Genomic DNA, 24460 nt, shown 5'->3' with positions numbered 1-24460 from the left:
GCCCCCGGACATGGTTCGGGGAGGCGGAGAACAGCCAAACTCACCTGCCTAAGAAGTTCTTTCACATCCTGGCCGGGCTTAGTGTTTGCTTGTATGCGCTCATGCGCACGCGTGCGTGCGTGTATATCTGGGTCTGCAGTGCTGTACATGTGTGTGTGTGAATATGAATCTGGGTGTGTGGTGCTCTGTGTGTGTGTGTATGTGGTGCTGTGTGTGTGTGTGAATCTGGGTCTGTGGTGTGTGTGTATCTCAGTATGTGTGTGTATCTGGGGAGGTGGTGCTCTGTGTGTGTGTGCATCTCAGTCTGCAGTGCGCCCTGTACGAGGTCGTGACTGACAGGGCCCTGTATCTCCTGCCACTTTGCCTGGTGGGTCTCCATGCCCATGGTTTGGTGCCCTTTGTAGCCTGTGTGCCTTCGTAGCTCTTTGGCACAGTGATTGCGGAGATCCCTGACCCGAGGCTGGGTGAGACCTGGGTTGGGTTGTGTGAAGTGGGTGGCTAGTGGGGGCAGCTGAGGCTGTGGGTGCGGGGCTGTGCCTACAGGTTCTGCGCTGGGTCCTGGTGCAGCCCCCCAGTGTGGCGCACTGCTGTCTGACCTGCTTGATCGGGGGTGGGTGGGGGATGCTCTCAGCTGTGCCAGGTGAGTGCCCCGCCTGGCTCCCGGTGCCCGGGTCAGGGAGGCAGTGTCGCACACCTGTGGTGGCATGTACAGCTGGGTGTACACGGCAGTGCGGCCAGCAGGGGCCCCTCCGGGGAAGCTCGGGCAGCTGCTGGTGCTGCTGTTTGATTTGGGTGGGCGGCCGGGCAGTGTCTGCAGTGCAGCCCCTCACCCAGCCTTGGGCTCCTCCTCCAGGACTTTGACCGGCTGCTCCAGGTGCTGCGGGCTGCCCTCACCGAGGACCCGGGCTCTGGCTTCGTGTTCAGCTGCCTGAGTGGCCAGGGCCGGACCACGACCGCCATGGTGCTGGCCGTGCTGGCCATCTGGCACACCCGGGTATGGTGGCCTCGAGTCGGGTGGGGGGCCCCCAGGCAGGGGCGGTCCAGCCCCCTGGCACAGTGGCTATGGCAGGAGGGTGCTTGGTGCAGCCCTGGGGCCTCCCGTCACCCCTGGGCAGAGAGCATTTGGCGTTGGCAGACCCGCAGCCAGGGGCTCCTGGTGGCAGGGGAGGGCTGAGGCTAGGGTGGGAGACCCTGTGCCAGCTGCTGTCTCCCACAGGGCTTTCCCGAGGTGGGTGAGGAGGAGCTCGTAAGCGTGCCGGATGCCAAGTTCACCAAGGGCGAGTTTGAGGTGAGCGCTCCCTATCGGGCCAGTCAGGGGCTCAGGTGTCCGAGGGGATGAAGGGCTGAGTTAAGTTGTTTTAGGGGGTTATGAGCAGGGGTCAGGCTGTGCGGGCCTCAGGGACCTGGGCTCAGGTAGCACTCCCCGTACGAGGGGGCTGTGAAAGATGGCTTCTTGCACTTTGTCTGCAGTAAGCCCTGTTTGCCACCCGCCAGGGCTGGGAGCAGGTGGGCGGCCAGTCTGACCTTCACAGGCTGAGTGCCCGAAGAGAGGGGGCGCTGGTATCAGTGAGCATGTCTACAGAGGACTCCATAGAGGGGGTCCCCCAGGGGGACCCGAGCTGGACTGTCCCTGCCCTCTCCTCACTCCCACATCCCTCGTCTGGGATGCGGATGTTCCTAGATTTGAGTCCACATAGATTTTCTTGCACGAAGTGAAACACCCAGTGAGCCTGGCCTCGAGAAGCCCAGGACACCCTCCCCCCCCCACACACACCCCACTACCTCAAGCTGTCAGACTGAGGGACAGGCAGGGTGCTGGTCAGGGCTGGTCCTCCAGGCCCTGTGTACCCTGGGGCGGTCACCACTGTCCCCCACCCCTGCTGGCTTTCTGACTGTTCATCCTCCCCACTCGGGTCCCAGGTGGTTTTGAAGGTGGTGCAGCTGCTGCCCGATGGGCACTGTGTGAAGAAGGAGGTGGACATGGCACTGGACACGGTCAGCGAGACCATGACACCTATGCACTACCACCTTCGGGAGATCATCATCAGCACCTACCGCCAGGTGAGCCCAACGGGCCCTTAGCCCCACTTCGGGGATCGCTGCAGGTCCTGCCCCTGTCGCCGGCTCTCAGTCACTCTTCACCTTCCAGAAGTAGAGGTTCAGGTGGCCCCTGAATGGAGATGACCCCTCTACCCCCCAGGCCAGTCCAGCCCTCTTGGTTCTGGCATGTGTGGTCGGAGGGGCAGTGTTTAAAGCAGTTAGGAGTTGTGGGGGCCACTTTGAGTGGACACCCGACTCCAGAGCCCTGTGGGCCAGGCACTAGCTCTCTGCTTCAGGTGGGCACCTTGGGGATAGGCTGTTCTGGATAACCAGCCAGACTGGCAGCTCAGAATCTCGGGGTGTCTGCTGCCCCGGGAGGGGAGATAAGTACCAGGTGGACTTTGCCCTAGTGAATGTGTTGCCAAATAAATAGCTTGTTTGAATCTCAAAAGTCCTGTGACTTTCATAAACGCCCTCATGTAATGGATTTTCAGCCTATCTAGAAAAACACGGGCAGTCTGGCAGACTGGGTTATTCTTCCCTGCCCGGCAAGGGGCACGTGTCTTCAATGGCCCTACTCCCTATGGGCTTGCGCTGCCACCCTTGCTCTGGGCCCTCTCTGTCCAGAACCTGAACCCCGATCACCCTCGGCCAAGCCTCATGGGTGGAATACTCTGCTGAGCAATGGCCAGGGACAATGGCTGATTGGCTGAAGGTTGAGGCAGGTTGTGTCTTAGGTCAGAGGTCACTTGGGAGGGGGGGGAAGTGGGGGTGGGGGGGAGGTGGGAGGTGGGGGTTTTTCAGAGATAAGGAAGATGCCGCATGGGAAGGAGGTGGTTAGATAGACTTGTCTTGCATGCTGCCTCAAGGTGGCAGCAGTGAGCTGAGGCTGAGCCACTTCTCCTGAGTGTTTCCACGGCTGTGTCTAAACCTAACTCAGTCCTGCCTGTGGGCTTATTCCGACTCCAAGCAGCCCCGTGGGAGAGGATCGAACTTCCTCTGTGGGCTTCCAAGACTAACTCTTGAACTCCAAAAACCAATCTCACTGCCATCGAGAGGATGCTGACTCATAGAGACCCTATATGACAGGGTAGAACTGCCCCGGGAGCTTGTGAGGCTGCAGTTGTTTACTGGAGCAGAAAGTCCCGTCTTTCTCCCGTGGAGCGGCTGGTGCTTCCAGACTGCTGACTTTGCACGTAGCAGTCCAGGGTTTAACCACTATGTCATCAGGGCTCCCAGCGCCCCTGCCGAACCCTGCTTCCAAGCACTCTGGACTCCCAGCCGGCACTGCGCGGGCCAGAGCCCTCCACACACTCAGCCCTGTTAGCCTCACACTGCTTCCCAGCCCTTCCAGGGCTGACAGCCACCCCCCTCAGCGGAGGCTCTCTGCGTGAGGCACATGGAGCTGGGAGCAGGGAGTGGCCTACAGCAATCCCAGTTGGGAGCAGTCGGAGGGGCTGTATGGGCTCAGGCCAGGAGGCAGGAGGTGCAGAGTGAGAAGGGGGGCAGTGCTGGTGGTCTGGTGGCTCCATGGTGAGTTGGCAGCTGTCAGAGAGGAGGCTGGGTGGCAAGTTGGGCTCTCTTCCCTTACGAGTGCAAAGTGCAGTGGAGTGTGGCCGGGCATCTGCTCCACAGTGGTTTCTCTGGCTATCTTTGGGGTGTGGGTGGTTTCACGATGCCCACAAGGCCCACCCATCCGAATCTCAAAGGCCACGGTGGCGCTCATCTCTGCAGTGGCCAGATGATCTCTGAGCCCCAGCTCAGAGCCTAGGCCCTTTCTGTGCAGGCTAGAGACAGGATGCCGTTATTCCCCAATAAGGCCGCCAGGTGGCTACAGTGAGCTGAGTTTGAACCAAAATCCTAAAGCAGCTGAAGAGTCTGGGCCCAAGAAAGCCTCAAAATCTAGTGGCCCTTGTGTGGCTGCACAATAGATCCAAGTGGGAGCTTTTTAAGCACCTCTGTGCCTCGGCTTAGAGGAGCCTGAGTGGGCCAAGTGAGTAGTTGGAAACTAACTGCTTCATGAGTTCCAGAACCCCCTAGGGACAAACCCACAGTTCTACCCTGTCCTCTAGGATCTGTATGAGTCTGAATCAATCATATGGCATTGGATTTGATTCCTGGTCTCTATCCCCCCAAAGACTGATTTTCCTGGTCAGATGTGAGGCATAGGAGGCCTGGTGGTACTGTTGGTAAGCGCTGGCTCACTCACTGCAAGGTCAAGCCCACCAGCCCCTCCTTGGGAGAGAGAGAGGGGGCTGTCTGCTTCCATAAGATATACAGCCTTGAACCCCTCCACTGCCTCGCTTTGAGTTGGAATTAGCCCCATGACATTGGGTTTTGGGGGAGGGTGGTGCAGTGTGCTGGGGTGGGGTGGGGTATGGGTATGTTACAAAGCAGGGGGTGCCAATATCTAGCCAGGGCTGAGAACCATGTGCTCTAAGCAGGGTCCCTCTCTGGAGCGACTCAGAACCACCCAGAAGGCTGGGCCCTGCCCGCAATGGTTCTGAGTCGGCAGGCCCCTGGGTCTTTCCACCTCACTAGCTCCTAGCTGTCTAAGAAGACCCCGAGGCTGCTGGGGCCACCTGACCTCAGCACCTTACCCACTTGCTTGGTAGAGAGACAGCAGCTTTGCTGAGCCACATTCGAATACCGTGTAACCCACCCATCTGAAGTGCATACTCAGCCACTTTTAATGCATTCAGGATGGTGCCTCATTGCCCTGTTGTATTTGAAACCATCCCATCCAGCCGTAGTAACTCCCCCCACCCCCAACCTCTCCAGTCCTGGGTTGACCATGAATCTTTCTGTCTTTAGAGACCCGAATATTCTGTACATTCGAGACCAAAGGAATTTCTACTGGGTGGCCCTCTGTGATCACACCGGAAAACACACTGCCATGAGTTAATTCTGGCCCATAGTGACCCTAGGACAGAGCAGAACCGCCTCTAAGGTTCCAAGGCTGTAAATCTTTATGGAGCAGAAACCTCCTCTTCCTCCTGAGGCGCGAGCGGCTGGTGCCTGCAGCCTGACATGTAGCCACTATGCCGCCAGGGTTCCGGGCCGAAAGCACAGAAGTTTAGAATCTTTCCTTTGCTGCCTGTGTATTTGCAATGTCATCCTAATGCAGCGTCATGAATATTTACACCGAAGGCCTAGCACCCCCTGCTCCAGTCTGTCTCCACCTCAGAGGACCCCCACCTGCCACTGAGGCCTGGCACACCTTCATACACAGCACCGCCTGCCACGCAGGGGCTTTGATTGTGCATGGATAATATGTCTTGGGTGGGAGTGGGGGTGTGTAAATGGGCTGAGAGGCTTGAGGCTCAGCTGGGCGACACCTCCCTGACCCTGGGGAGAGGGCATTGCGACTGGAAGCTAGGTGCAGGCCCCGGGCAGTTTCTCAGGCCTGGATGAGACCTTGGTCCCCACCCATTGCCCACAGTGGATGCTGAGGCCAGGATGGGATGGGACTTTGTCACACACACCAAGTGGAAGGGCACTTGGAAAAGAGACTGGGGGAAGCATGTGCCAGAAGAGTGAGCTCGCCCAGGAGGGCATCTCTCAGAGCTCTGCAGGCCTGGGCTCCACGGTCAGGAGGTCTAGGAAGACCCTGAGGCTGCAGGGGCTGACGGCACTGGGGGGCCGATACCCCCCTCCCCATCTCACCCGCTTGCTTGGTAGGGGATCAGCCGCTTCACTGGGCTGCGTCCACAGTATAATGTGCCCATGTGCAGCATCCATAGCTGGGGTCTGTCTAGGTGCAGGGGCTGGGGGAGGACTGCTGGGCAAGGAGCCAGGTGCCCCTGAAGAGTCAGACTCCCACCCCCACCGCCCCTGCCCCAGCCCTTCTCAGGCAGGCAAGCGAGGGACCTCAGGAGGGGGCTTGAGAGCATGGTTGGAACATCTACCAGGAAGCATGTGTGGAGCCGGCAAAGGAGTCCCCTGCTCTGGGGGCTTCACACGGACCCGGGACCTCGTGACGGGGACTGGTGACAACAGGGCCGCTGGGGGCGCCACCCTCCACATTGCATTCCTGGGGGGTGCCCTGGCTGCACAGCACGTGGCACATACGGTGGGTGAGTGCTGAGCCACTCACCGAGGGGGAGCTCTGGGGACAGTGGCCTGGTGCCCTGCTTCCACCGAGAATCAGCCTGGAAAACCATCTGTGGTTTTTATGACCTCTGCTGTCCCCTGGGGTCACCGTGAGTGGGCATGGACAGCCTCTGGAGGCCGCACAGATCCGTAGGACGCGGCAGCCAAGGGTGACAGTATGCCCTGAGGGTTTTGACCGCTTGGCTCCGACGCTGTGATTCTGATGGCGCCTGTGATGCCCATGGTTCTGTCCCAAAGCTCGGCCTGCCATGGTGAGCAGAGCTGGGCTGGGATGCCGGGGCCGGCTCAGAGCGTGTGGCCCGTGCTCCCGCCTGTGCTGCGGGTCAGCATGTGGCCCTGCCCCTCGGTGTGCCAAGGCCCTGGTTGGCATCACAGGCCCAGCTGGACTCTGCCGGCAGGAAGTGGCCGAGTCAGGAACCAGGCTTGAGCAGTCAGTGCTTTGTTTTCTCAGGCCTCGGGGCCTGGGGGCAGGGCTGCAGTCTCAGGATAGAGCAGGAAGCCCTGTGGTCCAGCCAGGGCTTTGCCGGCACTTCCCTGGGGGGCTGGGCAGGGCTGACGGGGACAAGGCCCTGGCCTCCTCCCTGAGCCCTCTCCTCAGGTGTATGTCCGCTTCCTGAAAAACCCCAAATTCTGCCCTGCCCTGTGGCTTTCCCAGGCGGCAACTCGTTACCAGAGTAGAAAGCCATATCTTTCTGCCACAGGCAGCTGGTGGTTTCAAACAGCTCAGCTCAAAACTACTGCACCACCAGGCCTCTTTAGATGTGGTTAAGCCTTGGACTGCTAACCTCAAGGTGAGTAACTCAAACCCACCAGCTCCATGTGCGAACAGTGAGGCTGCTTGTTCCCGTAAAGACTTACCGCCCCAGAAGGCCCGCATGAGGCCACGAGGCAGTGGGGTTGGGAGGGCAGCTGTACCACTGGGCCTGGGGAATTAGGGCCCTGTGCCAACACGTGACGGGGGTGATGGGAACCCCATCGTAAAGTGCTGGTCCTAGAACTTTGAAGCGGCATGAACGAGGCCCCTGAGGCCACAGAGCCAGGGTAGAGCCCCAGGGCCCACCAGCCTCGGCGGGACGCCCTCACAGTGCCGGGAAAGGTGAAGGGGTCTCCCGGGTTGGCAGCGCGTCACGTTTGGAAAGAGGAAGCTGGACGCTCTGTCAGGTGACGGTCTCAAACCCGGGATAGGTCGCTGTGGGTCAGGATCGACTTGGGCTGTTGGTTTTGGGTGTCTGTCTGAAAGAAAGGAAGGGAGGAGAGAGCCCACCTTTAATTAAAGCCCAGCTTCCATTCTGCCCGATACAGAAGACCCAAACCCTTGAGTGCTCAGAGTGTAGAGGTGTCCTTGACCTAGTTCTGCTGCACGTGATGGTGGCCCACCCAGCTTGTGGCCACTGACCTAGAAAGTCACTCTGCTCACCCCAGCCTGGCCCTCCCAGCCAGGTGCGCTGCCCCTGAGGTCACAGGAGAAGGGGTTTCAGGTGTGTATGGAGCATTCACTTCATGAAGACCCCGTTTCCCTACACGGACGTTGTCCCACACTCCCCGCCCAAGCAGATGGTGCTGGTGGGCAGTGCTGGGCTGTGTGGGGCCAGGCTGCGTGCAGGTGGGGACAGTGGCATGTGTACTGAGAGACAGAAACCGCCTTGGTTGACACGGCTGCTGCTCAGAGGACCCCCCCCCCCCCGTTGTGGGGGAGAGTGTCCTGTCCTGTTCTGACCCTGTAGCTTTACCCTCGCCCTCCACCCCCATCGGAGAGTACTGAGCCCTCTGAGCAGGCCTAGCGAGGGAAGCGGAGTCCTCGGCAGCCTGGCTGGGTGGCAGAGCAGGACTGAGAGGCAGGCACCCAGCCCTCTGCCTGGGGACCTGGCTGTGCTTCTGCCTGGCAGGGAAAAGAAGGTCCCTGACTTTTCTAGAAGCACACCTGGGTTTAGGTCTGGCGTGTCATGCTGTCTACAGGGGGCAGTGACCACATGTGCTGGGGCAGGCCGACCATGAGCCGCACACCGGCTCCAGTGTGGGGTGTCCCTGCAGTTCATCTGGGGGCCCCTCCAAGCTGCCTGCATGGGCTGCAGGGTGCCCCTCCAGTGGACTCCCTGGGGAAAGGCTGGAGCTCATCTACTACCAAGGAGCCCCATGCCACCATACTTAAGCACACAGCCCTAACCAAACCCAGCCAGGGGCTTTTGGAGGACCTGCTGCTGTGCAGGCTGCAGTCAAGAAGAGCCTGTGAGTGGACTTGACTTGCCGGCGCCTGGTCCCAGCAGCCTCTAGCGCAGCCTGCACTCTGTCCTGCCGAGCTGGGCAGGGTGCTGCCTGCGCGCATAGGTGACAACTGGTGAGCCTCGGGGCGGGAACCAGGTGGGCGCTTGTGGGTGGGACATTCCAGGTCCTGTCCACATTCCACCAGCTGATGTTCCCCCTGCGAACCGCTGCTATGGGGTTCTGAAACCGCATGCAGCACATGGCTTCTGACTTCCTGCCCCTCGGCCCTGAAATCCCCCCAATAGTGCACCTCCTCCTGCTGGCCCCTGTGGGATTGGCCGGCACCTTGCACATCCATAATGGGCCATGATGGATCTGTGTGTCTTCAGCAGGGAGGAGCGGGAGGACTTCTCTGTTGGGATCGGAAGGGGCTTTTCAGGTCTCATGACAGGGTCCGCCTGTGGCTCATTTGTTGTTAATGAAGACAGCGTTAGGCCATCCCCCAAGCTCACCCCTGGGGAGGAAGGAGTCTGCCAGAAGCCCTCGAAGCCCAGTGAGGCTTTCTTGTTGGCGTTCTTCTTTCTGGACTTGGTGCGCCTGCTTGCGTGGTGCCCGCTGTAGATGGAGCCTGGTGTGTGCACAGGGTTGTATCCCTGGCGCCCAAGTGAGATAGGTTCATGTGCTTTAAACCACGGTGGCTCCGACAGATGCTTCCCGCGTGCCTGCCCTGTCCTACCAGGCCTCGGCTGGGGCTAGTCCAGTGAGTAAAGCCAGCTTCTCCATGGTTATGGTCAGGTCTCTGGGTGGTACAGATGGTTTCTATTCCATGGGTAACCTAGTGGTTGGTGGTTCAAAGTCCTCCACCCCATACACCCCATAAGAGAGAGGCCCGGGAAGACCCGTTGGAGCCGTTCTGCGCTGTAACACATGGCATTGACTGTAGGGGGTTGGTTTTGCAGTTTAGCTTGTGTTTCCAGCAAGCGGAGTAGAGCAGGAAACAGCAAGTTCGTAGGTTGCTTGAGCTCACGGGCCCTTCGGTCATGTTTGCCGAGGATCCAGCATACCCTCACCGTCATTGCCTCTAAGCGCAATATCCCTGATTAAGTCACGGAAGAGGACTGCAGGCATAAAGAGAGACAGCGTTGTGATGCGACCTTGAAAGCACTAGGCTGGGTGACATAAGCCAGGCTCCGAGGGACTGAGCCTGTACAGCAGGTGAACTGTAACTGCTGAACGTCTATGATCCGGGCCGTGACTCAGGACGGTGGATGGGTCACACTCTGCGCCAACATGCAAGTCATGAGCACCCGTATCTGTTGATCCGCCTCCCTCGTGGTGCTGAGTAACCTGGTTTCCCTCCCAGGTCCCTACCTCGCCTTTGCCGCCAGCTGCTCTCACCAGCAAGGGTCCTCGCCTGGTAGCTATGCTCTGGGTCTGCCAGACGTGACTCAGCAGAGAGCCCCGGTGACCTGCTTGCCAACAAGCAGGCCGTGGACGTCCGAGGGCACGGTCTCCTGCCGCAGACGTGGACCAGCAGGAGTCAGACTTGGCCAGATGGCCGGTGGACTGGAGGCAGTTTCTGGGGTTCGGATGAAGCTTGGGTTGAGGGCGAAGTGGTGGCGAGTGGAGGTTTGGGTCCCTCAGGGAAGGAGTTGCTTGGAGACCAGGGGCTGGGGCACCATTTCCTGAGAGACCGTCCAGCCCCGGCTGACCGTCCGCTTAGATGCACGGACCTGCTCAGTCTGGACCCCAGCCTGGGTGTGAGGGATTCAGGCTTTGACGTGGCCTGCGCTTCCAGGCGAGGAGGAGGCAAGTTCCAATCCTGCTGCCCACCTCCAGCCCTGCTGTGCGAGACATAAGAACTTGAGGCCATGGCCTTGCCCTTGAAGTACTTTTAGGCTGACTGGAGAAGGGCAGGGAATGGGGCCTCAGATAGGGCTTGGATACCGCAGCTGGTGCCTTGGGCGGGGGAGAGGACCCAGGCTGCAGGCACATTTCCCCCCGGGACGGATGCACCCTGGTGTGTTACGTTTTGAGCCCCCCTCTGTGTAGGCCTCTCTCTCCAGGGGCTCAGCCTCTGGGGCTGTAGTCTGGAGTGTGTGCCCGGGTGCCCGTAAGATTGAGCGCGAGCCGGCTTACGTCGGGGTGTGAGGGGACAGGCCGTGTCTGCTCCACTGCCCTAAGGACCAAGGAAGCAGCTTTAAACTCGGCCGTTCCATTATGTCGGGCTGGAGGTGAGCAGCGGAGCCCAGGCTGAGGATCGTCCAGGATGGCTGCCAGCCCCCGGTGGCAGCACCATGTGGTAGATTAGGTGTTTCCTGTTGTGCTTCGAAAGGGAAACTATTTGGGACCGAAACCGAGGTCCCAGTTCCTGAAGGAAGCTCTGCTGGACTCATTAATGCCAGCGGCACTTTCCTTCGGCCTTGGCTGCTGACGATGATTCTTAGTGCCCTGTGTGTCGAGCTGCCCAGTGTGCCCCGCTTTGTCCCTCCTGGAGTTTGAGGAAAAGCAGAGGGGACAGTCGCCACACAGATGTAAAACCTTCTCCGGTGTCAAATTGGGGTTTATTTCCTAAAGACTATCATGCTTTGAGCGGTGATTCGTCTAGCAGCGTTCTTGTTTTTGTCTTTCTGGCGAGCTCAGGGTAGGTTCCGTTAGACCCGATTGGCATAGGGAGAAACTGAGACCCACTGCAGTCCTGTGATTGGCCAGAGGCAGGACCAGACCCGACTCCCAGCTTCTTGGCCTGTTCCTTCCCTCCCGCCACGGTGGCCACAGTGCCAGGGGCGGTTTTGTGGTGGAGGAAAAGGAAGAGGTGGCCAAGGAGCTGCCGGCATCAGTGCATGCCAGCCTGGGCGGTGGAAAGCGGGCTCTTTAAAGGAAAGCACTGTCTACAGGTAGCCTTGGTCCATGGCTGCGTGCCAGTGGGGGACAGCGGGATGGCTCCTGGAAGGGCTGGGACCCTGCCCCCCACGTCTGCCCACCGATGCCAGCCGTTGAAGAGCGGTGTGCAGAGAAGCCCTGGTGCTGGCTTTACAAACATGACCAAATATTCCGTCTTTGCAGTGGACCGAGGGCCGTTTGCTCCTTTGCAGGGTTCGGCGCAGAGAGCACCCTTGCGCTCCGGGAAGGCCTGGGAGGGTGCTCGTGGGGACTTGGGAAACTGCCCCCAGCAGCTGGCCCCAGTGGCTTAGGGGCCACTTTCTGTCAGGGAGGAGTGGTGGGAAGAGTGGGGCCTGAGCTCTGGGATCAAGGGGACTCCGAATTTAGCAACTGGCTCTCTTCCGAGGGCCTTCATTGCCCACACACAGGGACTTAGGTCAGCAGGAGGCCAGGGGTCACCAGACCAAGGGTAGGGGGTCGGCCACAGGAGGTGTCTGGAGTGGATTGATGCAGACCCTGCGCCTGTCCTGTTGTTCCTCTTGTTTCTCTCTCAGTCTCCATCGTCCCCGCACCCCGAGTCTGGGCTGCTTCCAGGCCTTTAAGCACAGTGGTCAGTTCCTAGCAGGAGTGGACCGGAGACACCTTGTTCTGCTCGGCTGACAGCTGTCAGTGTGACCCTGGCAGATGGGTACCCCTTTGACCTCAGCCTCCCCCTTTTGGGAAGCTCAGGAGTTCCAGCGAACCCTGCATTCCCCGATGGTGGGGTCAGTCCAAGTACAGGGTGTTGTCTCAGGGCACACCTACTAAGTGCCCGCCCTACACGGGGTGCCGAGATGCGGAACAACACACAAAAGCCCTGTCCTGTCCTTGTGGACGGACGCACTTCTTGTCATTGGCCGAAGGAGTTCTTACCTGCATTCTGGAGAGTTTATCTTGGAGAGATTTGTCTTTGCAGGGATATGTGCAGATACATGAAAGTCAAGATGTTGGCATGTCAGAATGGGTGGGTGTGGAGGACAGAAGGGGGTGGGGTGGGCCTGGCATGAGAGGTGGTAATGTTTTTGTTGTAAAAATGTATCAAGCAGAAACCATACATGTTACCATGTGACGAACTCTGCCCTTGCGCTGAGCGTTGTGCCTGCGCCATTGCTGTCGCCGAGCGGTGTTTCTCCTCCAGACGGGCCGTCTGTGTCCAGCAGTGACTGCCCAGTCCCTCTCTTTCAGAGCCCCAGGGCACCACGAAGGGGCGTTCTGTTTCCCCGCGTTTTGCTTGGCCTCAAGATAATTCACATGAGTGGGATCAGACGTACCACTCCGCCGTGTCTGGCGTCTGTCCCTTGCTCCTCCAGTTTCATACGGCTGACTCATCTTCCATTGCCCGACTGGGCCACAGCTCACACATTTGTCTGTTAACGGACACTTAGCTCGGCTCCACCGCCTGGCTGTTGTGAACAGCGGTGCCGTAAGCACTGGTACGCAGGCACCCAGGCCTGCCCACGCCTCAGCTTCCGTTCCAGACTGCCCAAAGCTAATATTGCAATCAGATGAGTCGCGTGATGTTTGCGGCATACGTGAGTTGGGTTTCCACAGTCGCGCAGCCTACTAGGCATGCAACAGCATTATGGAGAAGGTTGAACTTCTGCGAGAATTAGCAGATGTGACAGACACAAAGCGAGCACATGATGCTGGGAAAATGGCGCCAGTCGGCTTGCTGAGGAGCCGTGGTGGTGTGGTGGTTATGCATTGGGCTGCTAACCAGAAGCTCAGGCGTTCGAAACCACCAGCCGCTCCCCAGGAGAAAGATGAGGCTTTCCCCTCCCATCAAGAGGCGCAGTCTCGGAACCTCACGGGGCAGGGCTCCCCTGTCGTGAGGGGTTGCTCTGAGTGGGCATCGACTCGGTGGCAGTGAGTGTTTGAGGCTGCCCTGCTGCAGGGTTGCCACCACCGTTCCGTTCGTACGAGACAGTTGACTGAGGAGCCCAGGACGGGGATGCACGGTGGCCCCGTGTGTCTGCGTGGACCGTGTGACTGATGTGTCTTTCCCTGCGCTTGCGGGTATTTGTATGGCTCCCTCGGGGACTGTTGGTGTCTTTATTATATACATGCCTTGAAAATACTTTATCCCCTTGTCTTGTCATTTTCTTAATAATGTCCTTTGGTGTACAGAAGTTTTGTGTTTGGGTCCCCCTCCCCCCAAGTCTTTGCTCTTGTAAAGTCTCCTGGATCTTTATTTGTCCACCTTTTTGTTGTCATGTCCAAGAAACCATTGCCAAACCCAGGATCATGAAGATTTACCCCATGTTCTTTTACGAAGGAGCATGGGTTAGAGCTTGGCTGGTAGCTGCAAGGTCCGTAGTTCGAACTCACCAGTCGCTCCGTAGGAGAAAGATGCACTGCTTCGTAAAGAGCACGCCCGGGAAGCTCAGCTGGGCAGTTCTGCGCTCTGCGTTGAGTCCATTCGATGGCAGTATTGTTTTCTTCCAAGAATTTGAGGGTTTTCGCTCAGTAACCTCAGTATGGTTATTGATCCATTTTGAGGTAATTTTTTGTATATGGTGTGAGGTAGGGGTCTAACTTCATTCTTTTGCCTGTGGAAATTCAAATCCATTTTTTTCTAGTACCATTTTTTTTTCTATCTGCCCCCCACCGCCCTCAGTACCATTTCTTGAAGAGGTTTGCTTTTGGAATTAACAAGGGTGGTCAGGAAGGGTCCTGTTGAGAAGATGGGCGAGGGCACCTGAGCTCAGTGTTGGAGGTATGAAGAGTAAGCCAGGCTGATATCTGGGACGAATGTTTCCAGCCGAGGATACAGCGAGTGCAGAGGTCCTAAGGCAGGCACTGTCGTGTGTGTCTTCAAGGGGCCTTTGTGAGCAGGGAATCACAAAGGAGATAAGGGCAGGAAGGGGTGGGGGTGGGAGGCAGCCTGTGAGGCTGTGCTGGAACCCCTGGGCCTCTGCGTTCATCTGCCCGTCCTCTGTGAGATGGGAGCCAGTGCGGCACGTTGACCAGCTGAGCAGATGGAACGGTTAGCCGAGTCTGCTGTGCTGAGAACGGGTAGTAGGTGAGCTGACAGCAGGGCCGTAGCTGAGAGGATGGTGGGCTGCACCTGGGGGAGGTAAGTAAGGGTGGTGGGAGGTGGGTGGGTGCTGGAAGTACTGCCCTTGGGATGGCCTGATGGCTTGGCCGGTGGCCGGGGTGGGGTGGCCAGGGTGGGGTGGGCTTCTTTGAAAAAGGAGCCTTGGGGTTTCACCTGAGTGGCGGGAAGGCTGGAGTTGCCACTGAGGTGAGGACATTGTGGGTGGGGCAGGTGGAGGACGATCAGGCAGACAGTTTGGGAGACACCGCCGTGGAAACCGGAGTCTGGGGCTTAGCATAAGTTCTCAGCACCTGCATAGAATCTGGGATCGAGCTGATACTTCAAGCAGATGAGGTGTCTTAGGGGGTCAGTGCTCCCTGGCTGCACACCTGCTAGGTACTGGGTTCCCATTCCAGACCCTGGGGACTGGAAAGGGAGGGGAGCGTAAAGCTAGAAGCATGTGTCTACCCCAATGTGTTATTTCCCCGTGAGACAGCATCCGCCATGGCACGGCAGTGAGGAATGTCAGGCCCTTTCAGTTGGATGGCTCAGCCTGGGAGCAGAGGCACCTGAGCAAGGGTATGGGTGTGGGCTGCAGTAGGACCCTTGTCCCAGGCTTGGAGGGACACGCTGCGCATGGCCAGGCCAAGGAGGGCAGGGTGGGAAGGGTGATTCTGCGTGGAGGAGCAGAGCAGGTGAGACAGGCCAGGTGAGCCTGCACGTCTGTTGTCTGCTGCTCTGCTGTGGGACTGCTTCGCGGGGTTGCTCACCACAGCCCACCCACTGCCAGGGAGTTGATTCCCACCCTGTATCGAGCTTCCAGCAGCGCTGTCAGTTTTCAAGAGAAGGCTATCCTCGTTCTTCTGCAGAGTGACTAGTGGGTTTGAACCACAGACCTTGTGGTTACTGTGCCACCAGGGATGCTGGGGGTGCATGAGAGCCTAACAGTTGATCCTCAGGGGCCAGCACATGGCTCCCAGGAGGTCCTCTCTGCACAGTCTGCCCACCTCCAGGGCCTCCTTGAGGTGCCCAGCCAAGGTCAGAGGTTGGAGAGCTGCATGGACAGTGTTGCTGTCCCTCGTTGGGAAACCTGGAGAGTTGAGAGGCTTGCGAGGCTCAGGAACCTGGCCACCTCTCCGGGGCCCTTCTATTTTAGGGCTCAGCACCCGTGCGCGAGGAAGCTCTGTTCAGCCACACCACAGCTAATGACAGTCTGGCCTGCCAGGCCATTTAAAAACAGCTCTGCTATTTTTTATTTTGCCGGCGGGGCAGCGGGCTGACTGGTCTTCCCCGCGGTGTCGACATGGGATGATTTTGGGAAACCAGGGCCTTGCTAGGAAGATGGGCCGTTGTCCCGTGTCGCAGACCTGTGATCAGGCAGGATGTGTCCATGGGACCTTGTAGGGAGTGGCAGGTGGCCCCTTGCTATAGCAGCCTGGATTTAGAGATAATTCTACCCTTGCCGGTAGGACTCGGAAGGAAACGGTCAGCCTGTGCCCACGAGTCCCCACCAGCGTTTCTGGGGAGGGGGAAGAGGTCACAGAGCAGAGAGCTTTTCTTACCAGTGAGGCTGGGAGTGCCACTGGTCTCCTTGTGTTTTCCCTAAGAAGCCATCTTTAGAGACGGCCCCAGGCCTTTGGATGGAGACTGGGCAAGCCCTCTAAGGGATGGGCTGGCCTCTCGGTGGTACAAAGGCATAACCCGCTTAGCTGCTGATGCTGGTTCGAGTCCCCGCCGAGGTGCCTCTGAAGCAAAGCTTGGCAGTCTCCCTCTGAAAGACCACGGACCACCGCTGCTGAAATCCCTGGGAGCACCGTGCTGTTCACGCACGGCAGGGGTGCGGGGACAGCTCCAGGGCAGGCACGTGACCTCCCGCCCTGCCTGGTCAACACTTGTGTATGAGGCAAACAGTAGGACCCAAGTCGGAAATAGATCCAGTTTAGTCTGCGGACTGATGCGCAAACAAGAGTGTGGCTTCTTTCTCGTCTTTTTGAGCACTTCCTTGATAGGTCTTGAAGCCACCCCCCATCCTCTCTGTTAGCCCCCAGCAGGGCTGTCCTCAACCTCAGGCCCCCAGTCCCTTGTCCGCAGACCTTCCTTCAGCCCCGTTTTGCCCTCAGCTCTGTCTGCCTGGTCCTCAGCTCTGGTCCCTTTCCTGCCTGCGGGTCTCCCTCTGCCAGCAGAGGCCTGTGACGTATTAAAATTCCCCTCTGACCCCGTGTGACGTGTTAAGAGTATTCCCCTACCCACCCTGTGTGACATGTTGAAGCCCCCGATCCTGTGTATCTCCCCGACCCTGTGTGTCATGTCAGAGGAGTATCTTCCCCACACTCCGTGTGATGTGTTGGAGACCCCGCCCCCCCAGCCCTCCTGGCCTGTGAGCTTAACCAGAGCCATTGTCAGGCCCCTGGATTCCCAACTCAGGGTTTTGTGTGGCAGCCGGGTGCTTATGCTATGCCACCAGGCCTCCTCCCCTTTTCCCCAACCACCACCTGTCCCCACGCTTGCCCTCTCCAGCATCCCTCCAGGCCAGGGGTCCTCAAACTTTTTAAACAGGGGGACAGTTCACTGTCCCTCAGAACCGTTGGAGGGCCAGACTATAGTTAAAAAAAAAAACCAACTATGAACAAACTCCTATGCACACTGCACAGATCTTAATTTTGAAGTAAAAAACAAATGGGGCAAAAACACACAGTAGGCTGGATAAATGTCCTCAGCAGGCCGCATGTGGCCCGTGGGCCGCAGTTTGAGGACCCCTGCTCCAGGCTGTGGTGCACTGCTCTGCAGTTGCCTCTGAGCAGGCAGCCTGAGCTGCCCCGTGTGTCGGTGGCAGTATGTGGTGACCACTCTCCCTGACCTGAGCCGTCCTACCACCCTAATTGGGGGCTGCCAGCCCACGAGGCCGCACCAGCACCAGACCCAGCTGCGGGACCCTGTCGCCCTGAGATGGGTGCTTGCGCACTGCCCAGGCCCCCTCCATCTCCAAGGCCCCCAGAGTCCCTTCCCGTGGCGTGGTGGCTGGCGTCGCCACTTCCTGGTCACTCATAGAACTCTGGGGAGAAAGGAGTGCTGTTTGGGGCAGACAGGGACAGGGCCCTGACATGGGGCGGTCGGTGATGACCCATTTGGGTGGCGGGGCCCACCCGGAGCCCCTCCCGCAGCAGCTGAGCAGAAGACACGTGGGCAGATGTGTAGGTCCATGTGGAAGGCTTCCAGCCGTGGCCCTGCTGTGGAGATGAGCTGCCTGGCTCCCAGAGGCACGGGGGCAGGAGTGAGGAGGCAGTTCGCACCAGGCTAGGGGGATTCCTACATCACACTCCCCCTCCATGGGGTGTGGGGTGCCAGCACGGGGGGAGCATCGGTCATGGTGGCAGAGAAGCCCATACCAAGAGCCTGGCTGTCTGTCCCCAGGCCCACAGAGGAGCACCACGGAGCATAATCTTCCCCCAGCCTCCTCTTATCCCCCAAACCTGCAGTGGCTCCCGGGCTGCTCAGCCTGGCTACCCAGATGACCACGAGAGCTTATTTTTGTTTTTAACCAGCTAAGAAGAAAAACTAATTTAAAAACTCTTACAAATCCAATATGGGGAGAGGGGCTGATACCAAGGGCTCAAGTAGAAAGAACCTGTTTTGAAAATACTGATGGCAACAAATGTACAAATGTGCTTGATACAGTTGATGTGTGGATTGTTAAAAGAGCTGTCAGAGCCCCAAATACAATGATCTTTTAATAGAAAATTTTTTTTAATCCAATATCTACTCGCATAGAAGGCAGTCACTCCCCCGGAGAGCCGCAATGCCTTCTACATGGACTGTCCCGTTTCGTGCACGGATCTGGTGGCTTTGGTACGGCAGGCCCTGGGAGGCAGTGATGACAGGAGAGAAGCGCCCCCTGCCCTCAGGAAGCGTGGCGTCCACCGGGGACACAGACCTGCACAACTGAGTTCGAGAGTGATGGGGACCCGCTTAGGTCGGTGTGAGCTAGCTTCACACGGGGGTGAGCTGGGCGACGTTTTGGCTTTGCCACTGAGGTGTTACGAAGAGACAGGGAGAGCCACGGGTGGTGTTGTGCTTTCTCTTCCCCGAGACAAAGTATCTTCTCTGTGGCAGTGGCTGAGAACTTTCCCAGAGCCCCTCACTCCCCCACCCCCCCATCCCACTGCAGCCCAGCAGGCTGTGTGTGCTCAGGCACCACCTCCCAGTAGTCCCTTCCCTGTTGTGGAAATGCCCTGCACCCGAGTCCCTTTGATCTCATGGAGGGAAAACTGAGACATGCACAGGTGGGCATTCTTGATTAATGAAGCTCAGCTGTTTGGTTTCAGGAGCCCTGGTGACTACTAACTGCAAGGTCCGCAGTTTGAGATCACCAGCCGCTCCGCTGAGAAATGCAGGGCTTTTTACTCTTGTAAAGCGTTACAGCCTTGGAAACTCAGGGAAACTCTGCCCTGACCGGAGGGTCCCTGTGAGTCAGAATCGACTTGGCAGCAGTGAGTTTGGTTTGATCTATTGCTTGGTTTCAGGGCAGGCGTTTTGGGGTTCATCCTTCCTCAGTGACTGCAGAAAAATCTGGATTCCATGAGAACTGGAAATTCTGTACTGCATCCCCACCCCCAGCCCACCCCCTTTCCAACCAGGATTCTTTTGTAGAATTCTTGCTCAGAATGTTCAGTGACTATGCGGGGACTTTCAGGAATCCCCATGTGCCACCCTCCGCCCGCCCCATAGAGGTGGAGAGATGGATTGTTCAGTCTATCTTCACAGTATTTGCTAAGCTTGTTTGTTAACAAGACCGCCCTTTGCACATCCCCGTCCCCCTCACACCTGAGATACCTCCCCCCAGCAGTTTCCTCTCACGCCAGCTGGCCCTTGGCCCTCAGGGCCTTTCTGTCATGTTCCTAGCTTGGGGCTGTCACCAGGCTGGACAGTGCCCCTCTGCCTCTGAGCCCTGAGCCACGTGAGAAGCCGAGACTGATGGGTCAGAGCCAAGTGGAGCCCAGGCTAAGTGGCTCAAGGCCACAGATGAGGCGGAGGGGATATGGTGCCCTGCCAGGGGCAGAGCTCAACCTGCTGCCTCCTCCAAGCACCACGGAGACCCCTCACGCCCTCCCTGGGGGCAGCTGAAGGAGCTGGAGAGAGAGGAGCCTTGGGAGGTTGGGATGAGGGCAGTGTCTCCTCCCCGGATGGTGAGGTGGCAGTTTTGGTCGTCCCTCAGGGTCAGAACCTGGCAGAACCTTCTGTCCCAGGTCCTGCCACGCTCCACACCTCCTCTGCACAGAGCCTTCCTGTGTAGCAGCCGCCCTCAGGGTGGGGTACCAGGGTGGTGGCTACAGTCCCATGGTGAGCACAGGGAGGCAGAACATCTGGCCAGCCTGTGCCTCACCGGCGGGGGTGGGTTTCTGACATCCAGGCACCCAGGGAAGGGCGACACCCTGGCCTTGCTGTCTGAATCGCTTGCCTCCCACCCACCTCTGTCTGTGCCTAGGGCAGTGTGGTGTGGGAGAGTGCGATATGTATGGGGTGTGCGGGAAATTCCACTCTTGATTTAGTTTCCTAGTCTCCACAGTTTCATTGGGATATACTTCACATATCATACGATTCAATAGTTCGGTCACATCACATAGACTTGTACCGTCATCGCCAGTCGGTTTTAGAGCGTCCCCTTCTTGTACTTGTCATCTCTAGCTCTCCATTGTCCCACAGCTTTCCCTCGACACAGCCCCAGGGAGCATTAGTCCAGTGCCTGTCCTTACCGGTCGGTTTACCTCTCCCGAATTTTACATAGAGAAAAACAGTAATGAGAACTGAAAACCAGGGTGGGGGGAGGGAGAGCTGATACCAAGGGCTCAAGTAGAAAGAAAGTGTTTTGAGAATGAGGATGGCAACATATGTGCAAATGTGCTTGATACAATGGACGTATGTATAGCATGTGATAAGAACTGTAAGAGCCCCCAATAAAATGATTAAAAAAACCCGAAACCCCAGCAGCAATACCAAAGTAAAACAGATAAAAACCTCAGTCAAAAAAGAAAGCAGAAAATACTAAAAACTCGAACAAATTTGAATGAATCATAAGGGAGAGCAAATGATCGGTGCTACATTTTCACTGTGTCTGCAAGAATCTACTTTCTAATGCATTCTGCATGGCATCAAGTCCATTCTATCTCCATTCCACTTCTCCGCGAGCTTTTTGAAGTGCCCTCTCGTGTGTGGTGTGGGGGCAGGTGTCAGCGTGACATCTCTCTGTCCCATTCAGCCTGCCCCACACTCACTCCCACTGCCCGCTCTTGCAGGGGAAGGCAGCCAAAGAGGAGCAGGCGGCACGGAGGCTGCATTTGAGGAGCCTGCAGTACCTGGAGCGCTACATCTACCTGATTCTCTTCAATGCCTACCTCCACCTGGAGAAGGCTGCCTCCTGGCAGAGGCCCTTCAGTACCTGGATGCAGGAGGTGAGAGGGGCCCTGGTTTGTAGGTTCACGTGGAGCGGGGCCTCCCTCCTGACCGGGGGAGCTCCTGCCTCCTGGTACACTGGAACCATCTGCCCTGCTGAGCATCAGAGGGTGAAGAGCGAGTCAATGACGATGTGGGGGAGGAGACACCGGCCTACTGGGATGGAGCCATGCTGGCGGAGTGCCAGACCGGTCCCTCTGGGGCAGGGCACGGGGAGAAAGGGGGTGGCCTTCCCTGAGCGCTGTAGGCTTGTTAGGGAGCTGAGCCCTTGCCAGCACCCTGTGAGAAGGGGGGCAACACTGCAGTCAAGCTGGTGAAGTCCTGCGACCCCACTGTCCTCAGCTTTACAATAGGAATCCCATCGGTGATGCTGCCCCCAGTACAAATGGCTGTGGGGGCTTCATTGGGAGACTCGCAGGGTGCTGTCTGCGGGCCCCATGCTGAGTGGTATGTCTTTGGGGGTGTCGACATCATGCTCCCCTGTTACAGAGGAGCAGGCCGAGAGCCGAGCGGGCAGACGCCTGGCCAGGTCCAGGGTAGAGCTGGTTGGGCGCCCCACTGCTCCCTTGCTCTTGTTGAAGATGCTGCCCTGCCTGGCCGGGCTCTGTCTTGGAGGCAACTGTCGCCTGGTCCCTCCAGGTCAAGAGAGAGGCCACCTTCTGCTCTCAGCAGAGCCCTGTGTAATTACCCATGCGCCAGGAAGCTGCCCGTCCTGACTTCGCCAGGCCAGAATTAGCCCCCTCGGGGCCGTGGGCAGACCACAGGTGGTGGGGAGGCCAGCAACCCAAGAGAGGGCACGGCCAGGGCAGGGGTGGGGTGGACCCCGGGCCATGAGGTGGCAGTCAGGGCTGCCACTGCAGTGCAGCTGTAAGCGGTAGTGGCCGGGACATTAGGAGGGGGCAGCGTTTGACATGATCCCGCACGAGCGTGGAGGAGTGAGGAGACAGAGACCTGGGAGGTCACACCAAGTCCAATCAGGGCCCCCTTCCTGAGCAGACCCAGGCTCAGCTCCATCCTCAAGTCCCGGCCAGGGCTGGGCGTGGTAGGGAACTGGGGCAGTTTCTGCTTGGGGGTGGGGAATCATGGCTGAATGGCTTGAGAGCCTGTGCCATGGGGGAGCAGGGCCAGTTCTGAGTGCCCCCACATCCTCCCCACGCCCCAGGGGCTCTGTTGGCTTCTGCAGTCATGTAGTCTTTTCCAACATCCTAGAGAGGGAGCTGGCCTATGCTCTGAGTGTCCTGGCAGGGGCCCGCCCATGCTCCTCGCCCTTCCCAACAGTGTTGTTTAAGTACATGCATCTAGTTCTTCCCGCTTGCTGAGGGCTGTGACTCCCAGATCTCAAACAAACAAAACCCGAAAAATAAACTCGCTGCCCTCTGGTCACTTCTGGTTCTCAGGGACGCCCGAAGGCAGAGTGGAACTGCCCCTGGGTTTCCGAGGCAACAGCTTCTACAAGAACAGAAAGCTCTTTCTCCTTCGGAGCGGCTGGTGGCTTTGAACTGCTGACCCGCGGCTAGCAGCCCAACACGTCCTAACCCACGTGCCACACATCAGATAAACTAGTCTCCAGTTCAGGGGCTGTGCTGCCCAGTGTCACCGCTGTTTGCTTGTTCCCGTCCCAGACAGGCTAGGCCCGTGCTCCGGGCTGTGTAACCCTCCTGGTGGCACCATCAGGACGCAGAGTTAAACAGGAGTTAACCCACCACCTGGTGTGCAGCCAGAGAGGGCCCGCCAGCACCCACCCTCGTGTAATGCTGCCCATCTCTGCTCTTCCCCCAGGTGGCGTCGAAGGCTGGAGTGTATGAGATCCTTAACCAGCTGGGCTTCCCTGAGCTGGAGGACACAGAAGGCCAGCCCTTATCGAGGCTCCGCTACCGGTGGCAGGAATGGAGCTGGGGGCCCGAGCCCCCCTCTGAGGACTCCCTGTAGGAGGCGCCCCCCGCCTCCCTCTCCTCACAAGCCCCCACACCCACTTGCCCAGAGCCCCGGGTGCTTCTCCCAGGAATGAGCCCAAGGGGGCCCGGACTTGAGGAGGACACTTCCAAGCTTCCCGGAGAGAAAGCAGGATAGGGTTGGAACCCTTTTTTTGAAAGAGCCTTTGTAGGAACTTTTGCTCCCACACAGTCATTCCTTGTAAATGACAGGAGGGACACATGGGTGGTCTTCCAGGATGGTCAGGTCCGTGCACCCCACAGATGGCTGGGCACCAGGCCTCCCGGGACCTCACTGCATGTGTGGCCTAGTAGAGTTAACCTACACTTCCGTTTGATCCCGTTCCCCTCACCCCCGGACTGGGTGCCAATCTCTCAAGGCGCCTTGCTCTCTGCTGCCTCACCCTCTCCCCTCTGCATCCCGGCCGGGTTACTGGAAAGGCGGCTTGACGCAGTTCTTGCTTCATCTGCAACCTGGAGACTTCTGGATGGACAGCTGCGTGACCTGATGGGGACAGCCTTTAAGGCCTTTGTGTCTTCTCCTTCCTCCCTACCTCCCTTTCCCTGCCGGGACGGGCAGGACCAGGGAGGGTCTCTCGGGGAGCTGGAAACGTGGGGCAGGAAAGAATGTCCAGAGGCGGATGGGGGTGCTCTGGTAAAGGCACCTGCCCACTTGGCTGGGTGTCTGTGAAGCAGGTGCTGGGGAAGCCAGAGCCTCAGACTGCAGGGTCGCCTGCACCTCCGCCCTGCCCCTACAGGCCAGACCGGTCGGTGTCAGGCCGCATCCACTGCAGCCCCCAAGATTGCTGAGGTGTTGATGGGCGGCTTTGAGTGGATGGAGGGTGAGGGTCGGCGCAGGGTCGCAGGAGGGAGAACCACTGAGCTGCCTCCACGGGCAGCGGCCACAGGGCCAGGCGGTGGTGCTGCACTCACCAGGCAGCAAGCAACTGCGGCAGCCTGCCCCCTTGCAGCTTGGCAAGGGTTGGTGCCAGCTGAAATACAGGAGTTGAGTGGCAGGCTGCCTATGTCACCTGGCCCACGGAGCCAACGGAGCCAATGGAGCCTGTCTTCGGCACACACGTCTGCAGAGAAACGGAGGTGTTTGAGAGGGCAGAAGTTGTTCACATCAACCAATGCTTGGGCAATATTTGACCAATCTTGGCCAAATCTGTTCTGCAAAACTACTGTGTATTCACGTCCTTTTTCAGACTCGCTGTGGCCAGGTATGGGTGTGTTAAACAGGTGTAAGTCTTCACAGACAAGGTCTCCAGGAGGGGCTGGGAGCAGGGCGAGGGTGGGCAGGTTCTTAAGTTTCCAGTGTGCTGAGCCCCATGGCAGGTCTCTGCTCTTCTCTGCTTCAGTTTCCCATCTGCAACATGGGAGGCTAGTACTTGTCCACCTCACAGGGCTGTTGTGAGGATGCCTTTATGTTTGTGTTGTTTTTGTACAGAGCTTTTGAACATAAAAAATGGCTATACGTGCACTGGAGCTGATTGCTGGTTTGGTCTTTGTTGGGGCCGGGCGGGGAGGAGAGGGGCGGCACAGATGCTGTAGACCTGACCCGAGCTGTGGGTCCCTGCTCCTTCAGAGTAAGGGTGGGTCAAGAACACGTGATTCACACAGGCTCTCCATTCTCTGAGAAGGTGAGATTCTCCAGGTATCGCCATCCTCCTCCTCCTCACGTCCTCAGTCTCGGGCCTTCGCATGCGCCATGCCGGGTGAGGAAAGCAATGTAATTCACCCTAGAGTGTGAGGGGCTGATGCAGCC

At 58.3% G+C, this 24460-nt stretch overlaps 1 protein-coding gene across 1 annotated transcript in view; it reads left to right on the top strand.

Annotated features, from left to right (window-relative positions):
* The window catches only part of PALD1 (phosphatase domain containing paladin 1), a 79277-nt gene extending 55109 nt beyond the window's left edge, over positions 1 to 24168 (top strand). The window contains exons 16-20 of the mRNA XM_075534450.1: positions 854 to 994; positions 1217 to 1288; positions 1921 to 2061; positions 20605 to 20760; positions 22541 to 24168. Coding sequence (XP_075390565.1) covers positions 854 to 994; positions 1217 to 1288; positions 1921 to 2061; positions 20605 to 20760; positions 22541 to 22690 — 660 coding nt within the window. The 3' untranslated portion in view covers positions 22691 to 24168. The remainder of the gene's footprint in view (positions 1 to 853; positions 995 to 1216; positions 1289 to 1920; positions 2062 to 20604; positions 20761 to 22540) is intronic.
* Positions 24169 to 24460: the final 292 nt, after the last annotated feature.

Source organism: Tenrec ecaudatus, chromosome 16, assembly GCF_050624435.1.
Source record: "Tenrec ecaudatus isolate mTenEca1 chromosome 16, mTenEca1.hap1, whole genome shotgun sequence".
Taxonomy (NCBI): Eukaryota; Metazoa; Chordata; class Mammalia; order Afrosoricida; family Tenrecidae; genus Tenrec; species Tenrec ecaudatus.
The sequence above is the reverse complement of the archived record's forward strand: the minus strand, read 5'-3'. Positions and strand labels throughout refer to the sequence as shown.